This window comes from Primulina tabacum, chromosome 7 (genome assembly GCF_025594145.1).
Source record: "Primulina tabacum isolate GXHZ01 chromosome 7, ASM2559414v2, whole genome shotgun sequence".
In the NCBI taxonomy this organism is placed as follows: domain Eukaryota; kingdom Viridiplantae; phylum Streptophyta; class Magnoliopsida; order Lamiales; family Gesneriaceae; genus Primulina; species Primulina tabacum.
This window is the reverse complement of record NC_134556.1, coordinates 13,879,688-13,901,471: the sequence shown is the minus strand read 5'-3', so window position 1 is coordinate 13,901,471 and position 21,784 is coordinate 13,879,688. Positions and strand designations below refer to the sequence as shown.

At 40.0% G+C, this 21,784-nt stretch overlaps 1 protein-coding gene across 1 annotated transcript; it reads left to right on the top strand.

Annotated features, from left to right (window-relative positions):
- The first annotated feature begins 10,574 nt into the window (after window positions 1–10,574).
- LOC142550581 (uncharacterized) lies at window positions 10,575–13,308 on the top strand. Its single transcript, XM_075659656.1, has 3 exons — window positions 10,575–11,493; window positions 12,703–13,031; window positions 13,279–13,308. Exons 1-3 carry the CDS (start codon window positions 10,575–10,577, stop codon window positions 13,306–13,308), a joined length of 1,278 nt encoding a protein of 425 aa, XP_075515771.1.
- The last annotated feature ends 8,476 nt before the right edge of the window (window positions 13,309–21,784 follow it).

Below are 21,784 nucleotides of genomic sequence, written 5' to 3'. Positions count from 1 at the left end.
AGATCACAGAAGAATCATGGTTTATACCTTCCTTGGTCATCGTAAAGATGCGACCCTGCACCTTATCCTTGCTCGCTCCCCTTGGACAATCTTTAGCAATGTGGCCAGCCGTGCCACAACGATAACACATATGAGTGCCAAATCTGCACTCTCCTCGATGATGTCTGCTGCATTTAGGACACAACGGCTTCTCAGGATCAACTGGAACTAGCTGTGGTCTAGGACTCGATTCCATCTATCCCTTCCCTTTGAAACGATCCTTGCCTCTCTGATTCGAGCCCTGGCCTCTCTGAGCAACAGCTTGATGCCTCTCCTGCCTCTCTCTGGCGATATCATTCTCGTCTTGTTCGGCCAACAACGCCTTAGACACAATCTCTTTGAAAGTCACAGCCTTGGACATGTTGATATCTCTCCTGATCTCAGCTCTAAGGCCTCGAATGAAATGAGCACCTTTATCTTTGTCATTTGAAGCAATATACGGAGCAAATAAACAACCCTCCTCGAACTTCAGAATGTACTCATCAACGTTCATGTCTCCCTGTCGAAGCTCCAGAAACTCAGTCACCTTCCTAGCTCGAAGTGCGTCGGGAAAGTACTTGTCATAGAACAGGTCTGTGAACTCTTGCCACTTCAAAGCTGAAAAATCGACACCAACCTTAGTGGCATTCCACCAGATACGTGCAGCCTTTATCAACATGAATACTGCACAGCTGATCCTGTCTTTATCCTCATACTGAAGATGGTCGAAGATTGCTTCAAGCGCCTTGACCCACTCGACAGCCACTAACAGATCAGTGCTACCTGCGAATTCCGGTGGATCCATTCTCTTAAAAGCAGAAAAGACGGCATCAGTGCCAACTGCCTGAGCTACTTGGCCTCTCACTTGGCCTCTACCCTGTCCTGTTCCTTGCAATCGAAGCAGCTCCTGAATCTGCTCGCTATGGACTTTGGCCTGCTCTTTAAGCAACTTGCCGAACTCGTCGACAACTCTCGAGGAAGAACTATCCTCACCCTCTGACGCCTTACGCTTAGGAGGCATACTCTACAATGTGCTCGCAAAAGACATATCAATAAATAACAATGAATAGACGCAAAAGAAAACATACCCGGACAGTTGAAAGTAGACGAAGTCATATGCATTGGTCCGAAGAACGGTGCTCTGATACCACTAAATGTGACACCTCGACCCGTTTACAATAAAAATAGCAGCGGAATTTAAAATTTTCTTATAAAATGAAGGAAGATTTCAAAATACATCACCATAAAATGTTTAAAAGTAAATAAATGATCATTCAAATGATATAACAAAATACAAAATATCATTCCTATGATCATGATCCAAAAATACTTGCAAAATAACATCTTCCTTCCAACTTCGTATGCATATGACTCCGGGCCACAATCAACGTCCTGGTCCGTCGCTCTTATCTGCATCACATGAAATAACTGAAATGAGTATAAAACTCAGCAAGTGGAACTCTTACATAGCAATGATACATAGTATAATCTGTAAAACATGGCTTTGAAAACATAAAATACCATCAACTCTGAAACATGTATATCGTAGCAATAGCATAACAATGAGATGGTATTTCTCTTTACTATGATGGATTGATATCAATAGTAACTCTATCTGTGGTGCTCTTATCCCATCGATATAAATCGACAACTCTGAGGGATATAAGCCTATGGTCGTTGATCAACTAATTGCATGCAATCTCTGACTATGTATCTATCAATCCATAAAACATTTAAACTCTTTCTTTGGGACATTTCATCAAACACTTTGATATTCTTTCTCTTTTGTATTCCCTTCTCAAAGTTGAGACATCAATTGCCTCCACAATATACAACAAAGGTATCAATACATACTAGTGAATCAAATGAAGGGAATAACACAATAAAACCTTTGAAACACAATACATATATAATCATGTGAGCACAAGAATGAAATTCCACTTACAAACCACAAGAACACCTTGAATCTATAATCTTGGTACAAAACCTACAACAATAATCATGTATTGAACCATCAACAACTCAATAATCATAAACCCATATCAATTAATCCATAAAATCAACACATCACCAAACCCATGATTTCTCCCAACTCCAAAACCAAGAATAAACTAAACCAAAAGCTTACCTTAGCTTTCTTGATCCCAAAATAATCTAGCTCTCAACACAAATAACTAACAAAAAGCTTGGATTGAAGAAAAGAAAGGAGAGAAATTGGAATCCTAGTCTCCCAAGAGAAGAAGAAACGAAAAGGAGGAGTAGAAATGAGGAAAAATGAGACCAACTCTTGCATTAAAACATTTAAAATCCGAAAACACGTTTTTAAAAAATCGCTGGCCGCCCGGGCGAACATATTTTTCCGCTCGGGCGTGGAACTCACGGCCAAAACACAATATTTTCGAACAAGGCCCGCCCGGGCGGACATTTATTCCCGCTCGGGCGCGCACTCTGCGCACTGCCACTCCAAAGATTGCTTCTGAAACGCCTCTTCAATTCATAATTTGGAAAAGTGGTAAACTACAAAGTTGTAGCTCTATATCTTATCTTGAATCCCTCAAAATTTCAGATCATTTGGACGTCTGAGTAAAAAGTTATGCCCATTCTCCCAACATGTGTCACTGGAGGAACTGTCTCCTAGATACATCGGTCCATACGAGATTCTTGAAAAAATTGGCGATCAAGCATATCGACTGGCTCTTCCTCCTTCTCTATCCGGGATACATAACGTTTTTCATGTATCGATGCTACGTAGATACATGCCAGATTATTCTCATGTCATTCGGCCTGACGAAGCTAAGCTGGATCAGACGTTGAGTTACGTTGAACAACCAATAAAAATTCTTGATCGAAAAGAGAAACAGCTCAGAACGAAGACTATTCCGCTAGTGAAAGTCCAGTGGAGTCGTCATGGCACGGAAGAAGCGACTTGGGAAACAGAAACAGATATGAGACAGAAATATCCCGAGTTATTCTCATGATGTGAGTATTTATTCAGCTTTTGACTTTACTGTTGTTTGTACGTACTTTGATTAATTCATTTCACGTTCGAGGACAAACTAATATCTAAGAGGGGGAGAAATGTAATGCCTTAGATTGTATGTGGATAAAATGAAAAGATGAAGTGTTGCTTGAAGGAAGAGACCGCACCCGCGCCCCTTCTGATGCCGCACCCGCGGTGCATGGACAGAAAATTGGTCATTTTACAGTAGGGTCACCGCACCCGCGGTCCAAGAACGAGTGCACCCGCGGTTGATGGACAGAGAGTTGGAAATTATTTACAGAAATGACACCGCACCCGCGGTGCAAAAGTAACCGCACCCGCGGTCTTATATGTAGCGCACCCGCGGTCGTCGATTTTGGAAAATGAATGGATTGCCGAAGCTTGAGCGCAGCCGCGGTTCATGAACTACCGCACCCGCGGTCATACGTGTTACTTGGAAAATATAACACTTGCCCTTAACCATGCAATATAATGAATTGTCCTTGTTTCTTTCCTTCTTCAGCAAATAGAACCGAGAGATTCAGGGGAGAAAGCTTCAACTTCTCTTGTGCTCTTGAGCTTGTGATTTTGAAAGATTCACACATCCAAACTTTAATCCGATTTCGGGTTTGAGCTCCTCTCTTCAAGGGCTAGCAAAGGATGTAAGTTTGGTTATGTTTCAGCATGTTTTGAAGTTACGTGTTGGGGGAAATTCTGTTATGCTTATAATCATATGTTCTTGAGATCATGGACATCGTAGAAACGTAAACGAATCGAGAAAATGAGGGCATATGCAATTGTTATGAATTTCCAGCATATATATGTATGAGTTTATGCAGATTTTGAGATATGACACATAGATTGTGCTGATTATGAGTTGAGGATTATGATTTGTTGAGATATGTTGAGATTTGAATGGACCGGTATCGAGAAACTATGCCGTTATGCCATTGAAATTGCATTGAAATGAAATATTGAATACCATGTGTATTGAGGTATACTAGAGCATGATAGAATGTACATTGATGATGCCATTTCAGATTTGTATTGGCGACTTTGACATCGAGACTTCGATATCGACAGAGAGTGTGCGACGAAAGGTATAATGCATGTTTTGTTTGGGGAACACAACTCAAATGAGATTCAATTTGAGTTTCCCAACCAAATCACATACTAGAATTATTGTTTATCTTTTGATATGATTGTGATTTGTTTATAGATTTATATTCAAATCTCTTGATATGATGATGTCTGGTTTATAGATTTATATTCAAGCCTTTGAGATAGGAGAGTCATTGGCAGACTTGCCAAACTAGATGTTCGGTGGTATCGATGCTTCGGATCAGATTCACTCCGATTGCAGACATTCGATACAGACTTGACCGAAGTCTAGGAATAAGACGTACAGTTACCCCGATTGGGAGGGTAGGTGACACACAGTGACGTCTTATTCACACCGGGATCCCTAGAGTAGAGTCGATTCGAGTCAAGACATGATTTGATTTGAGTGGCATGTTTAGATAGATCGGTTTCATGGACTATGGAGCCATTGTTATTGCTTTCATGCATGATTTATGATTTCGTATCAGCATGCATACATGTTTTATACTGGGATTTGTTCTCACCGGAGTTTCCGGCTGTTGTTATGTCTGTATGTGTGCATAACAACAGGTGAGGCGGGATCAGGGTCGCGACAGAGATGAGAGATCAAGATAGCGTGGTGACTACGGGCGCAGAAGATCACTAGTGATGTTGTACTAGATTTGTACTACTCGTAGTTTATGGTTTGTATTAAACCCTAGTGATGTGTTGGTAGTAAGACATGACATGTATATTATATGTGTTGTAATTAAATAAAGAAAGATATTATATTTAGTGTTTACATTTGAATTAATGTTAAAAAGCGAAAATTTGACCCACATTTTGAATAAAGATCCAATTAATCCCAAATAGAATTGAGTTAGAGCCCGGGTCCCCACACTTCTCCTTTGGGGATAGGTTTGATATCAGTGAATTCTGTGAAACATTGTTTACTACAGTATGACGGGCATGAGATTGAGATAGATTGCATCGTACTTGGGTTTTCTTATTTTGATTGTATTATCAGTATTGATATGCTGACCAAATACAGAGCTACTGTTGATTGTTTCCACAAGATTGTGAGATTCAGACCAGATATGACTGATGAGTGGAAATTCTACGGTAAGGGTTCTAGATCCAGAATTTCTTTGATATTCGTATTGTCTATGACTCGATTGTTACAGAAAGGAGCAGAGGGATTCCTTGTCTATTCAGTTGATTTACTGAAATCGAGTCCATCATTGGCTGAATTGCCAGTAGTTTGCGAGTTTGCTGATGTCTTCCCAGATGAGATTCCGGGTTTGCCTCCGATTCGAGAGATAGAATTCAGTATTGAATTGATGCCAGGTACAGTTCCGATTTCGAGGGCTCCGTACAGAATGGCACCGATTGAGTTGAAAGATTTGAAAGATCAGTTGGAAGATCTACTGGCCAAGGGGTACATTAGACCGAGTGTTTTGCCTTGGGGTGCTCCAGTATTGTTTGTTCGAAAGAAAGACGGTTCTATGAGACTCTATATCGACTACCGGCAACTGAACAAAGCAACGGTAAAGAATAAATATCCCTTGCCTCGCATTGATGATTTGTTTGATCAGTTGCAGGGTTCTTCAGTATATTCCAATATCGATCTGAGATCTGGATATCATCAGCTGAGAGTCAGGTATTCTGATATCTCGAAGACAGCATTCAGAACCATGTATGGACATTATGAGTTTATTGTCATGCCGTACGGTTTGACTAATGCTCCAGCTGTGTTTATGGGTCTGATGAACCGCATATTCCAGAGGTATCTTGATGATTTTGTTATTATATTCATTGATGATATATTGATTTATTCGAAAAATATGATTGAACATGCCGAGCATTTGAGATCTGTGTTGAGAATTCTGAGGCCTGAGAAATTATATGCCAAGCTGTCCAAATGTGAATTCTGGTTGAGACAGGTGGTATTTTTGGGGCATATTATATCCGGAGATGGTATTTCTGTTGATCCCAGCAAGGTTGAGGCTGTGATTAGTTGGCCGAGACCGATATCTGTGCCAGAGATACGCAGTTTTATGGGTTTGACAAGTTATTATCGTCGATTTATTAAAGATTTCTCGAGTATTGCCAAACCAATTACTCAGTTGACTCAGAAGAATGCTCCGTTTATTTGGTTAGAAGACTGTGAGTCCAGTTTTCTTGAGTTGAAGAAGAGATTGACCAGTGCTCCGATCTTGACTATTCCATCTGGTACTGGTGACTTTGTTGTCTATTGCGATGCTTCTCACAGAGGGTTGGGATGTGTTCTGATGCAGCGAGGACATGTTAACGCTTATGCTTCGAGACAGTTGAAGCCACATGAAAATCGCTACCCAATTCATGATCTTGAATTGGCTGCCATTGTATTTGCTTTGAAGATATGGCGACACAATCTATAGGTGAGAAGTTCGAGATTTATTCTGATCATAAAAGCTTGAAATATCTCTTTTCACAGTCAGAGTTGAATTTGAGACAACGAAGATGGCTTGATTTATTGAAAGACTTTGATTGTGAAATCAAGTACTATCCGGGGAAATCCAATGCAGCAGCAGATGCACTGAGTCTAAAGGTATGTTCTTTATCCTTATCGACGATTGGTGTTTCAAATATGATTGAAGATTGCTGTTTGTCTGGATTAGTATTTAAGACAGATTGTAGACCGATGAGATTATATGCTGTCAAAGTCGAACCAGAGTTGATTTTGAGGATTAAAGCTACTCAGAAAAGTGATCAGAATGTTCAGAATTCGATTTCGATGGTCAGAGTAGGGCATCGATCAGAGTATCAGGTACGGGATAGTGTACTGTATGTGAATAATCGTCTTGTTGTGCCGAATGTTTCAGATTTGAAACGACAGATCTTGTCAGAAGCGCATAGCAGTCGATTTAGTATTCATCATTGTAATGCTCGAAAATTGAAGTTGGTTATCAAAACTTATTAATGCATGAATTGATGAAGTGGAGTAAAAGCCATTGAAGAGTATAAATTTTTAATGTGGAGGACAGTACAAATGGCGCACATGCGCGGAGAAGAGCGCGCATATGCGCGAGACAGCGCACATGCGCGGAAGATGAACGCGCGCACATGCATACGGAGTCCAGAAGACCCCGCGCATATGCGCGAGGGGCTGACATTCCAATGTGCCGAGACAGTAGGTCTCGCGCATATGCGCCGATGGTAGTCGCGCATATGCGCGGGACGTGCAAACTAAAGAAGAAGACACTTGTCCTTTCGATGCAGTATGATGTGTTAAACACCTCTTCAATCTTCATTCTCAGCAGCAAGAACCGAGAGCAAGTTCAGAGGATTCCTTTAAACTTCATCCCACCTTAGACATGTGATTGTGAAGAATCCAACCACCCGATTTTCGATCTGAGTTTCGATTCTTGCTTCTCTCATCACCGGCCACGAAAGAATGTAAGTTTTATTCTGTTTCAGCATGTTTCGAACTTTATATATGGGAGGAATTATGATTTGAACTCTAAAATATGTTCTTGAGATTACGAGATACGTATATTAGCAACCGGATCGAAGAACGGATAACCTATGCAATTGTCATTGAATTTTCAGCATATATGTAATGCCCGGTTACTCGTACAAATGATAATAATGCGTTTATGTCGTTTATTATATAGTTATTTAGCTCATTAGATTTCACGTGATGATTGAGATATCAATATTGAGATTGAACATGACTTTTATATTGTTCATGGTGATACGAATCCTCGTACGAATGAAAGGCAAGCATGAATATATAAATCGCACAATCAATTCAATAACAAACAAGGAACGATTATTTTGTCCCGATCTTTTGAAACAAGTAACGATTTTGTGATATTCACCTCTAAGCGATTATAACTTAGCAACAAATATCAACGATAAAACAATTGAATTTCAAACGAACCTTCAAAGAACTTGTTTTGAAAATCCGTGCGAAGAACAATCGACAAACGTCACAAAGATGCAATCTTTGATAAGTTTGATTTTGATAAACACAAAGCACAAGCTTTGCAAATTGAGAGAAAACTCAAGAACTTTTATCTATCATTCATCATAATTCGTTCATGGTCTGATACACTGAATATATATTAAATAAAGTATGAAAAAGTAGTGTAAAAAAGCTTAATTATGATAACAAGCAAATTTGACACGGAAGTTGACAAAAGACCGCAGGTGCGCTGCAGACTGGACCGCGGGTGCGGTGCCGCTTCGGCGAAGTTCGGATGCAAAGGACCGCGGGTGCGGTCCTTTTAGGAGCGCGGGTGCGCTCGCCTTCCACGGGTGCGCTCGCCTTTGGACCGCGGGTGCGGTATAGCTTCGGCAATATTCTCTTAAATTTGATTATTATGGACCGCGGGTGCAGTCCCTGAACTGGCGCGGGTGCGCTGTACCTTCGGCAATTGCACTTGAATAACATTTCAAAAACCTCCAATATTATTCCCATGATTCTCAACCTCCTCTAATTTAGACATCCAACTTGTAGGACTTCCTTGATAGCTCATCATGAGTCCTTGAAGTGCATCTTTAAACTTCTTGCTTCGTCCCCTCGTTATAGGTCCTTCGGGCAACTCCAACGACTCCCATGCTTTCTTTGGTGCTTGATCAACCATATTTGCATCACATGGTGTATTGAGAATGAATATATGCCTAAATAGTTATAGTAAGAGGTGTAGGTAGAAGTAGTGTAATGAAAGTTGGTATAGGACTGCAGGAAATGAGATGAAATCGTGGTAGTTGTTATGGGTTTTAGCATAATGATTTGAATATTGATCCAAATTGTGTGAGGCCTTAACCATTAGAAAGCTAAGATATAATGCTACAACTTTCACGTTTTGGGTTTTGTTCAAATTATTGTGGAAGACAAGCCAAAGTGCCCCGAAGTGGGTCGTGTATACCGTCATTCCCACACTGACATATGTTAGGAGAATGGGCATAACTTTTTACTAAGACCTCCAAATGACCTGAAACCAGTTGGAGATTCAAGCCAAGAGACGTTTCTGGAGCAATCTTTGAGGAACCAGTGCGCAGAAGCAGAATGGGTGGCGCCTGAGCGGTAGGATTTTACCGCCCGAGCGTCCCTGCACGAAAAATCTTGGTTTCGGACAGAAAGTGCCGCGCTCGAGCGGTAATTTATGACCGCCTGAGCGCCGCCTAGTATAAAATAGGATAAGTTTCGAATTTCTGAACCATTTCTTCAGTACTTTCCTCTCCTTAGCAGCAAGAACTCGAGGAAAACACAAGAAATTTTCCTCCAAGTGCTTTCTTCTTCATTTCCTTCATTGTTTTGAAGTGAGAACTTAGTTCTCCTTCACAAGAGCATCATATAGGTGTAAGTTTTCTTCTCTTTTAGTTGTTCTACATGTAGAGGAGTTATTTTCACCTAGTCTATACATAGTGATGGGTTTATTGATGTATTTGACAGTATAGGAGCGAGATACACCATCTCAAACCAGTGTTGTTAAGCTTGGACTGTAAGTTGGCATGTTCTTGAAGTAATACATGAGTAGTATTATGTTTTCAAATACTTCCCATTGATTATTGCTATATGTACATTGTTAGTATGTTTATTGATGAAAACATAGCACCATATTCCATTGTTATGTATTAAATACGTAAGGAACTCATGAATATTGAAGAGGGGTGCTATGTCATGAACACGAACATGAACATGAAAAGAAATGGACTGATTTTACATGATATAGAGCTTGTTGACATCATGGGTGGTTTTAAGTCCACCAAAGCTATTGGCCAATATATGTTCATGGGGCGTGGGGATGCCAAAGGTTGCTCCCTGACGTCCAACACAGTAGTAGCTATATAATAAAGAAAGCACGGTAGTACAGGTCAACTAATGAGGCTCAAGTACAAAAATGAACATTGAATATATGCTACGGTATGACATGTTTTTAAGATTCATTATTGATCACGACTTGATATGTATGTACCTTCGATGCATATTGATACGAATAAGTGCCAACTTATTGAGTTTTATAAACTCACGTAGCTCATGTATTACTGGATCAGGTAATGAAGATATATAGGATGCCGGTTCGCCAATGGATGCTTGTAACGTGCCTCACCTCGACAAGAACCGGGACTTCTTATTGTGTAGCTTCCGCATATGTATTATAATGAATTGAATGTCAGGGTTTGAAACAGGTTCCACGATATGTGTGAGGATACAATGTATGTTTGTATATGTAAATATGTTTCTATGTATATATGAATGTTGTTGCTTGGGTTTGGGCTTATACAAAATATAGGGACATCATGCCAAAATTTTTATAAACCGTCAATTTGATGCCCTTGTTTGATCTGCTTCATACTATAGGTATATCATTCAAACCCTATTTTGATTATGGTAATTATGCTAAGTATAGTGTAAGGGTGTGAAATTTTTATACGACCGGTAGATGACTTTGCTCAATTGCTCCAACAACAAGCAAAAGTCCATGGTGAACAAATACAGCAGCTAATGGAGATGCAACGGACTACTCATGAACAGGCACAAGCACAAGCCATAGTACACAGACATATGCCTGTTCAGTCAGACGTATATGATCGGTTTCGACGTTTGAATCCTCCAGAATTCATGGGAAGCACCGATCCAGCAGTAGCAGAAGAATGGATTAAGTCGTTGGAGTCTATCTTCTCCTATCTTCATATGGAAGATGCTGATAAAGTCATTTGTGCTATCTTTTTGTTAACAAAGCATGCAAGGATATGGTGGGAGAGTGCTAGAGTTGCATTACCTATTGGACCATTGACATGGGGAACTTTCAAAACTGTGTTTTACAACAAGTATTTTAGTAAAGATGTACGAGCCAAGAAAGCCAGTGACTTCTTGAATTTGAAGCAAGGGACCATGTCAATGACAGAATACATACAACAATTCGAAGCTGGAGTCCAATACGTACCCTATATTTCCCAGGATGACACGAGTAAAGGCGAACACTTCATGAGGGGACTTCGCTCTGAAATTAAAAGAGATGTACGAATGTCGAAAGTTGCTACCTATGGGGAGAAAGTGGAAAGAGCACTTATGGCTGAACAGGACGAACAAGACATTGACAGAGATAGGCAACAGCGAAAGCAGCAGTACTTTCAAAAGAGCCAAGGAATAGGACAAGGCAAAAAGACCGATAGCAAGGGTACTAGACCAGAGGAACCCCGTGACAAGGGTACCACTCCACGTAAAGAACAGGACAGTCCACCTTGTCCTAAATGTGGCAAACTTCATGGCGGGGAATGTATGCAAGGTTCCAGTGTTTGTTATCGTTGCAAAAAGCCAGGGCATCTCGCCAGGAATTGTCCAGGGAGTTCTGAGAAAGTACATGGACGCCTTTTCTCGATGACCAAAGAAGAAGTGGATGCAGATACATCGGTGATCACTGGTATGTTCTTGATTTCTTGTATTACTCCTATTGTTTTACTAGATTCAGGAGCCACGCATTCCTTTATTTCGGAATCGTTTGTAAGGAGACTCGGCATTACAGCAAGTACAATAGAGACGCAACTCGCCATAGCCTTACCTTCCGGTCAAGAATTACAGACAGATCAGATTGTGCGAGGGTGTCCAATATATGTCCAAGGCCATCAGATGTATGCTGAATTGATTGTTTTGAAAATGACCGATTTTGATGTGATATTGGGAATGGATTGGCTCTCGAAGTACAGAGTTACTATTGACTGTGGCATAAAGATGATCAAGTTTGCACCAGTAGGAGCTGAACCATTCACAGTAGCAAGTGCAGGTATATCCTTACCTCTTCGGATAATCTCTTGTATGAAGGCTTGTAAATTACTACAGAAGGGGTGTCAAGGATATTTAGCATCTGTGTTAACTATTGATCCACCTCTTTGTGAGTTAAAAGATACAGATGTTGTTTGTGAATTTCCAGAGGTATTTCCTGATGATGTAACAGGCTTACCCCCAGATAGAGAGATCGAATTTGTAATTGATGTTGTGGCAGGGACTCATCCGATCTCAAAAGCTCCTTATTGATTAGCTCCTACAGAAATGAAAGAATTGAAAGAACAGTTACAGGAGTTGCTTGATAAAGGGTTTATTAGACCGAGCTTTTCACCGTGAGGTGCACCTGTTTTGTTTGTGAAAAAGAAAGACGGTACCCTGCGTTTGTGTATTGATTATAGGGAGTTGAAGAAGGTGACAATCAAAAATAAGTATCCACTCCCCAGAATTGATAATTTGTTTGATCAATTACAAGGAGCTGCCATTTTTTCAAAGATTGATTTACGATCAGGCTATCATCAACTAAAAGTGAAATCAGATGATATCTCAAAGACTGCCTTCCGAACCAGGTACGGGCATTATGAATTTCTTGTAATGCCATTTGGAATAACGAATGCACCAGCTTCTTTCATGGATTTAATGAACAGAATTTTCTAGCCATTTCTAGACAAGTTCGTGATTGTGTTTATAGATGATATTCTCATCTACTCACGAATTGTAGACGAGCATCGAGAACATCTGGAATTAGTTTTGAAAACTTTGAAAGATAAACATTTATATGCCAAATGGAAGAAATGTGAATTTTGGGTTGAACAAGTATCATTCTTGGGTCATAGCATTTCAAAAGAAGGCATATCAGTGGATCCAAGTAAGATTGAAGCTGTTAATAAATGGCTACGACCTACCACTGTTACCGAGGTACGTAGTTTTCTTGGGTTAGCTGGTTATTACCGGCGGTTTATAGTGGGATTTTCTAAGATAGCACTGCCTTTGACTGCTTTAACAAGAAAGAATGTGAAATTTGTATGGAACGAAGCATGTGATCACAGTTTTCAAGAGTTAAATGCAAAATTGACATCAGCACCAGTCCTTGCTATACCAGAAGGACCAGGAGATTTTGTGGTATACATTGATGCTTCGAAACAAGGTTTAGGAGCGGTTTTAATGCAGCACGGAAAGGTGATTGCTTATGCCTCAAGACAATTGAAGGAATATGAAAAGAACTATCCCACACATGATTTAGAACTGGCAGCAGTGGTATTTGCTTTGAAAATATGGCGCCATTATCTGTATGGCGAACGGTGTGAAATATACACGGACCACAAGAGTTTGAAATATTTATTCACGCAAAAAGAATTGAATATGAGACAACGACGTTGGTTGGAATTAGTAAAAGATTACGATTGTGTTATTAACTATCATCCAGGTAAAGCCAATGTGGTTGCGGATGCATTAAGTCGAAAGTCCAGTTCTATTGCTGCAATGCAAATACAAGAACAAATTTTATGGGATTTACAGAACTTGAAGATTGATGTTATTCCAAAAGGGGCTGTAATCCAGTTATCATCCCTCATGATTCGACCAACGCTTGCAGACAGGATTAAGGTCGAACAAAATACAGATAATGAATTACAGCAATTGAGGCAGCGAGATGAAGAAAAAGGAAATTTGAACTTTGAATTGAATGGGGAAGGAATATGGACATATCGAGGGAGATTGTGTGTGCCAAAGCAAGGAACGATTAGAACCGACATTCTTATTGATGCTCATGCTACTCCTTATTCGATCCATCCAGGAGGCACAAAAATATACAAGGATTTGAAACCATTATTTTGGTGGCCAGGTATGAAAAAGGACATTGCTCAATTTGTTGCACAATATCTAACTTGTCAACAGGTCAAGACTGAACATCAAAGACCAGCAGGACTCCTGAAACCACTACCCATTCCTGAGTGGAAATGGGAACATATCACAATGGATTTCATCATTGGTTTGCCAAGAAGACAAAGAGGATTCAATGCTAAATGGGTTATTGTTGATCGACTTACAAAATCAGTTCACTTTCTTCCGGTGAAGACCACATACACGATGAATCAATATGCTGAAGAATACATCAAAGAGATAGTGAAGCTTCATGGCATCCCAGTGTCCATTGTATCAGATAGAGATCCCAAATTTACATCTGCATTTTGGAAAAGCTTGCATCATGCTATGGGAACTCGATTGTCATTCAGCACAGCATTCCACCCTCAAACTGATGGACAATCAGAACGAGTGAATCAGATCTTAGAAGATATGTCGAGGGCATGTACTATTGACTTCCCAGGTAGTTGGGACAGTAAACTACCATTGACTGAGTTTACATATAACAATAACTATCAGTCAAGCATTGGAATGGCACCATATACTGCATTATATGGTAGAAAATGTCAATCTCCAGTACATTGGGATGAAATAGGAGAAAGGAAATTATTAGGCCCTGAATTGGTACAACAGACAGCTGAATTGGTAACCAAGATCAGAGAAAGAATGCACATTGCCCAGAGTCGACAGAAAAGCTATGCTGATGTGGGACGTCGTCGATTGGAATTTCAGGTTGGTGACCATGTATTTGTAAAGATATCACCATTGAAGGGCATTTTGCGTTTTGGTAAGAAAAGAAAATTGAGTCCAAGATATATCGGTCCATTTGAAATCTTGGAAAGAATAGGAGACAGAGCCTACGGATTTGCTTTACCACCAAACTTGTCAAATGTTCATAATGTTTTTCACGTTTCATTGCTACGAAAGTATTTGGCCAACCCTTCTCACGTTCTTCATTTTGAACCATTGGAGCTTGCATCGAATCTCTCATATGAAGAACGACTGGTCCAAATTCTTGATAGGAAATAAAAATTGTTACGAGGCAAGGAAATACCCTTGGTAAAACTACTGTGGCGCAACCATGCAATTGAAGAAGCAACTTGGGAGCGAGAAGGCAAGATCCAACACAGATATCCCGAACTATATGGTACGACAAATTTCGAGGACGAAATTCTTTGAAGGAGGGGAGAATTGTAATGCCCGGTTACTCGTACAAATGATAATAATGCGTTTATGTCGTTTAATAATATAGTTATTTAGCTCATTAGATTTCACGTGATGATTGAGGTATCAATATTGAGATTGAACATGACTTTTATATTGTTCATGGTGTATTGAGAATGAATATATGCCTAAATAGTTATAGTAAGAGGTGTAGGTAGAAGTAGTGTAATGAAAGTTGGTATAGGACTACAGGAAATGAGATGAAATCGTGGTAGCTGTTACGGGTTTTAGCATAATGATTTGAATATTGATCCAAATTATGTGAGGCCTTAACCATTAGAAAGCTAAGATATAATGCTACAACTTTCACGTTTTGGGTTTTTTCCAAATCATTGTGTAAGACAAGCCAAAGTGCCCCGAAGTGGGTCGTGTATACCGTCATTCCCACACTGACACATGTTAGGATAATGGGCATAACTTTTTACTAAGAGCTCCAAATGACCTGAAACCAGTTGAAGATTCAAGCCAAGACATGGAGCTACAACTTCCTAGTTTACCACTTTTCCAGAATATGAACGAAAGAGAAGTTTCTAGAGCAATCTTTGAGGAACCAGTGCGCAGAAGCAGAATGGGTGGTGCCCGAGCGGTAAGATTTTACCGCCCGAGCGCCCCTGCACGAAAAATCTTGGTTTCGGACAGAAAGTGCCGCGCTCAAGCGGTAATTTATAAACCGTCAATTTGATGCCCTTGTTTGATATGCTTCATACTATAGGTATATCATTCAAACCCTATTTTGATTATGGTAATTATGCTAAGTATAGTGTAAGGGTGTGACAATATATGAATGAGATTATACAAATTTTGAGCTTGTGGATTGATGTTTGTTGAGGATTATGAGTTATTGTTATTGAGTATTGATGTTTGAGTTGGCCGGTATCGCGAGATTTCGCCGTTATGCCGTCGAAATGTACCGAGATTGAATATTGATCCGTATATGTATTCCTTTGAGTTAGAGGTTGATCTGGTACATTATGTATATGTTAAATCAGATTGGTATTGATAGATTTGATATCGAGATTTCAAGACTTCGACTTGTGCAACCGAGACTACGACAAGAAAGGTATAATTAAATGTTGATTCGGGAAGACACAACTCAAATTAGACCTTATTTGAGTTTCCCAAAATCACATACTAGATTGTTTATAATTTGATATGGTTATGCCTTGTTTATAGAATTATAACAGTGCACATGAGATGGTCAGGCGCCAAGGAAAGCATGGGACCCTTTGGAGTTGCCGGAGGGACCAATCACGAGGGGACAATTGAAGAATTTCAAGGAAGCGTTGCACGGACTTATGAGCAATGAAGAAGGACTTACAAGCAAGGAGCAGAGTGCTGAAGGGTTTTTGGTGCATGGGATTGAGTTCGGAAGGCATAGGAACACCATTCAAGTGATGAACGAAGAAAAGTGGCAGAATGCTTCGCGCACGAGCGATAAAAAACTACCGCCCGAGCGCCAGATGGACTGTCCAAGACGTGATTTCCAGAACACCCGACGCCCGAGCGGCAACATTCTACCGCTCGAGCGCGAATAGTGCAGAGCCCTTGGTGCTCGAGCGGTAATATTCTACCGCCCGAGCGCGAACCAGTTCCGGAAAAATCCTAGTTTCCTAGTTAGATTTTTGATTATTTTGGTAACTAGATTTGCAATCTTTTTCTAATATGTAGACATATTTGCACGAAATTTTTAACACTTTCAGATTCATTATTGATATGTTATCAAAGTTTAGAGTTTTCTCTCCTACCTTCGCTTTGTTATTCAAAATCAAACTTATCAAAGTTTTTAACTTTGTGGCGTTTGTCGATCGTGCTTGTGCGGATTGTCGTCGACTGGTTCTTCGAAGGTTCGTTATAATTTCGGTTGTTATTTTGTGATTATTGTTGCTAGATTTTCCATAGTTTAGAGGTGAAAATCACAACACACACACTTGATTCAAAAGATCGGGACAACAACGATTCTTTGTTCGTTATTGAATTGAGGGCGCGATTCGATTTTAATCGTGTTTGCTATTCGTCGTACAAAGATTCACATCATTTGGTATCAGAGCTTAGGTTCATTGAATTCAAGTAAGTATCTTGTTATTCAATTTTCAGATCTGTTATTTCTTCGTAGTTTCCAGATCTGTTTTCGTTTATCGTTCTTCGTCTCTTCGTGAATCTGTGATTCTCGAAGAAAAGTTGATTTTTTTTTATTTTTCTTTGGTGATTTTCGAATAAGTACACAGCCAAAAAATAAAATACAAAAATTCTGAAAATTCACCATTAATTTCTTTTGATATCTTGTTCTACTTCCTTTAGAGAGTCATAATCAATTGCCTCTCACAGTCAAAAAAAAAATATTATTTATCTTCAAATTGATTGTCTACGCAGTCTAAGTGGGTCGATCACAATTGTTCACAAGTTGAAACTTGATTGTTTGATACACAACTACAATGCTTGAGCACCTTGAGAGAACTCTCGAATTCGAGTGACATTACTTGAGTGCAAGTGAATTTCTTGGAGTGAACGGTGAGTATTTGTTGTGAGCAAAAAAAAAAAGAAAAAAAAATTGAGAGAAAAGACGAGTGAATTTCTTTGGAGTGATCGTGAGCATTTGGGTGAGGATTATTTTGTTTCTACTAACGTTTTCTTGCAGGTACAAATTTGAAATTAAATGGAGAGGGAGGAGGTAGGAGATAGTTTGAACCCGGGGTTGTCTAAGGTTCAAATGGAGGCGTTGTTTGGGCATTTTAGTAGGATGATGACGACCCAAATGGAGTCGTTACATGAAATGTTGGATAAGCTTGAAGTTGGTACTAGTGAGTTCCATAATAAAAGAGTGATGATTTTGAATGAATATGGTGAGTATGAGTCTCAAAGTGAGGGGGAAGACGATGATGATGAGATGCCTGCGTTAGAGGATCCCGATGAGGGATATGAGGCGGTTGTAGGTAAAGCACTAGTGACTAGGCGTTTCATGAGTGCCCAAGTCAAGGAGGAGGAGATTAACCAAAGGGAAAACTTGTTCCATACTAGGTGTTTTGTAAATCAAAAGGTTTGCAATTTAATCATAGATGGGGGGAGTTGTACCAATGTGGCTAGTAGTGAGATGGTGGAAAAATTGGGTTTACCTACATTAAAGCATCCCCAATCATATAGGCTTCAATGGTTGAACGATTGTGCGAAGGTGAAGGTGAACAAACAAGTGTTGGTGTTTTTTTCTATTGGGAAGTATGTGGATGAGGTTTTGTGTGATGTGGTACCCATGCATGCATGTCATATCTTGTTGGGTAGACCTTGGCAATATGATAGGCGGGTGACACATGATTGGTACAAGAATAGGTATTCATTTATGATGAAGAAAGATTCCATTGTTTTACTTCCATTGTCCCCAAAGCAAGTGTTGGAGGACCATTTGAAAAAAAAGAAGAGAGATGAGGCCGAAAAAAAGAGTGAACTAAAAAGTGAGATGGCCTTTGAAAACAAAAATGAGATGGCTGAAAAAAAGAGTGATAAAAGGAGTGAGATAGCCATACAAAAGAAAAATGAGAGGGAAGAAAAAGAGAGGAAAGAAAATGAGAGGAAAGAGGCCAAAAAGAAATCATATATGGCCCAAAAAAGTGAGTTGAAACACTTGTTGCACACACATGAACCACTTGTGTTGTTTCTTTATAAAGAGATCTTCTTTAACACAAGTGATATAGCCGGTTCCCTTCCGAGCATTGTTATTTCACTATTGCAGGAATTTGATGATATATTTCCGGAGGAGCTAGCTCAAGGACTACCGCCTTTGAGGGGGATTGAACACCAAATTGATTTGGTGCCCGGGAATGCATTGCCAAATCGTCCAGCTTATAGGAGCAATCCGGAGGAGACGAAGGAGCTTCAACGGCAGGTAAGTGAGTTGTTAGATATGGGTTTTGTGCGTGAGTCCATGTCACCTTGTGCGGTACCTGTTTTATTAGTTCCTAAGAAAGATGGCTCATGGCGTATGTGTGTAGATTGTAGGGCAATCAATAACATAACCATTAAGTATAGGCATCCAATACCTAGGCTAGATGATATGTTAGATGAATTGCATGGTGCTTGTATCTTTAGCAAAATTGATTTGAAGAGTGGTTATCACCAAATAAGGATGAGAGAAGGTGATGAGTGGAAAACAACTTTTAAAACCAAGTATGGGTTATATGAGTTGATGGTCATGCCTTTTGGCTTGACTAACGCTCCTCGCAATTTTATGAGGTTAATGAACCGTGTCTTGCATGCATACATAGGAAAATTTGTTGTTGTTTACTTTGATGATATCCTAGTATATAGCAAAGACTTGGATGAGCATGTTAATCACTTGAGACTTGTGTTAATCACACTAAGGGCTGAAAATCTATATGCTAACTTAAAGAAATGTGATTTTTGTACAATCAAACTTGTCTTTCTTGGTTTTGTGGTAAGCTAACAGGGGATACAAGTGGATGAAGACAAGGTAAGTGCTATTCGAGATTGGCCATCGCCTACTACTGTTGGTCAAGTCCGAAGTTTTCATGGACTTGCAAGCTTCTATAGGAGGTTTGTAAAGGATTTTAGCACACTTGCAACACCGATGACGGCGGTAATTAAGAAGAACGTTCCATTCTATTGGGGCGAGGAGCAAGAGAAGTCTTTTAATCTTAGTAAGCACAAATTGATTAATGCTCCTTTACTTGTTTTATCTGATTTTTCTAACACATTTGAAATTGAATGTGATGCTTCAGATGTAGGTATTGGCGGAGTTTTGATGCAAGGGGGACGGCCAGTGGCGTACTTTAGCGAAAAGCTCAATGGAGCAGCCTTGAACTACCCCACGTATGATAAGGAGTTCTACGCACTTGTGAGGAATCTAGAGACGTGGCAGCACTACTTGAGGCCTAAGGAGTTTGTGATTCACACGGATCATGAGTCTCTTAAGCACCTTAAGGGGCAGCAGAAGTTGAACAAGCGGCACGCCAAGTGGGTGGCATTCATTGAAGCATTTCCTTACATCATCAAGTACAAGCAAGGTAAGGAAAATGTAGTGGCCGACGCACTATCACGGAGGTAAGTACTAATCTCTACTTTGGAGTCTAAAGTTTTGGGATTTGAGCATGTGAAGGAATTATATGTGCTAGATGAGGATTTTAAGAATGAATTTGAAATATGTATGCATGGTACACATGATAAGTTTTATTTGCATCATGGTTTCTTGTTTAAGGAAGATAGGTTGTGCATCCCTAGATCATCCATTCGTGAATTACTTGTTAGGGAAACGCATGGGGGTGGCCTAATGGGACATTTTGGTATGGCTAAAACTTTAAGTGCATTGCATGAACATTTCTATTGGCCACACATGAAACGTGACGTTGAGCGTGTTTGTGATAAGTGCATTACTTGTAGGCAAGCTAAATCTAAAACACAACCACATGGCTTGTATACACCATTTCCCGTCCCTAGTGAACCTTGGGTTGATATTTATATGGACTTTGTTTTGGGGCTGCCTAGGACAAAGAAGGGGAGGGATTTTATATTTGTTGTTGTGGATAGGTTTTCTAATATGGCACATTTTATTGCTTGTCACAAAACTGATGATGCATCTCACATTGCGGACCTATTCTTTAGAGAAGTCGTTAGGTTGCATGGCATGTCTAGGACTATTGTTTCTGATCACGATGTTAAATTCTTGAGTTACTTTTGGAAGACGTTATGGGCTAAACTTGGCACAAAATTGTTGTTTTCTACTACATGTCATCCTCAAACGGATGGACAAACTGAAGTTGTCAATAGAACTTTAGGAACACTTTTGCGTGCTATTCTTAAAAAGAACTTAAAGAATTGAGAAGATTGTTTACCATTTGTTGAGTTTGCGTATAATCGTTGCATGCATTCAACTACGAATTATTCGCCATTTGAGATTGTTTATGGTTTTAATCCTTTGACTCCGTTGGATTTGATGCCTTTACCTGTGAGTGAAAGGTTAAACATGGATGGCAAAAAGATAGCTGAATTTGTTAGGGGTTTGCATAAAAATGTCAAGGCCAATATTGAAAAGAAGAATGAGCAAAATGCCAAGCAAGCCAACAAGGGAAAGAAGAAAGTGATATTTGAGAAGGGAGATTGGGTGTGGTTACACTTGAGGAAGGAGAGGTTCCCCGAGAAGAGACGTTCAAAGCTATTACCTAGGGGCGATGGACCATTTCAAGTCCTTGAAAGGATCAATGACAATGCCTACAAACTCGATCTACCAGGTGAGTATAACGTGAGTTCTACTTTTAATATTAGTGACTTGTCGTTGTTTGATGTAGGTGACGAGCTGGATTTGAGGAAAAATCCTTTTCAAGAAGGGGAGGATGATGCGAGCACGGATGGTCAGACGCCAAGGAAAGCATGGGACCCTTTGGAGTTGCCGGAGGGACCAATCACGAGGGGACGATTGAAGAAGTTCAAGGAAGCGTTGCATGGACTTATGAGCAATGAAGAAGGACTTACAAAAGGAGCCGAGTTCTTAAGGGTTTGTGGTGCATGGGATTAAGTTCGGAAGGCATAGGAACATCATTCAAGTGATGAACGAAGAAAAGTGGCAGAATGCTTCGCGCCCGAGCGGTAAAAAACTACCGCCCGAGCGCCAGATGGACTGTCCAAGACGTGATTTCCAGAACACCCGGCACCGGAGCGGCAACATTCTACCGCCCGAGTGCGAATAGTGCAGAGCCCTTGGCGCTCGAGCGGTAATATTCTACCGCTCAAGCGCGAACCAGTTCCGGAAAAATCCTAGTTTCCTAGTTAGAGTTTTGATTATTTTGGTAACTAGATTTGCAATCTTTTTCTAATATGTAGACATATTTGCACGAAATTTTGAA

Bases quoted from the DNA above. Each gene is read 5' to 3' on its own strand.
- LOC142550581 (XM_075659656.1), top strand. From the start codon at position 10,575: ATGGAGATGCAACGGACTACTCATGAACAGGCACAAGCACAAGCCATA. The intron at 11,494-12,702 runs GTATGTTCTTGA...TTTCAAAAGAAG, and splicing joins AGATACATCGGTGATCACTG to GCATATCAGTGGATCCAAGT. The intron at 13,032-13,278 runs GTGATTGCTTAT...ACTATCATCCAG, and splicing joins TTTTAATGCAGCACGGAAAG to GTAAAGCCAATGTGGTTGCG.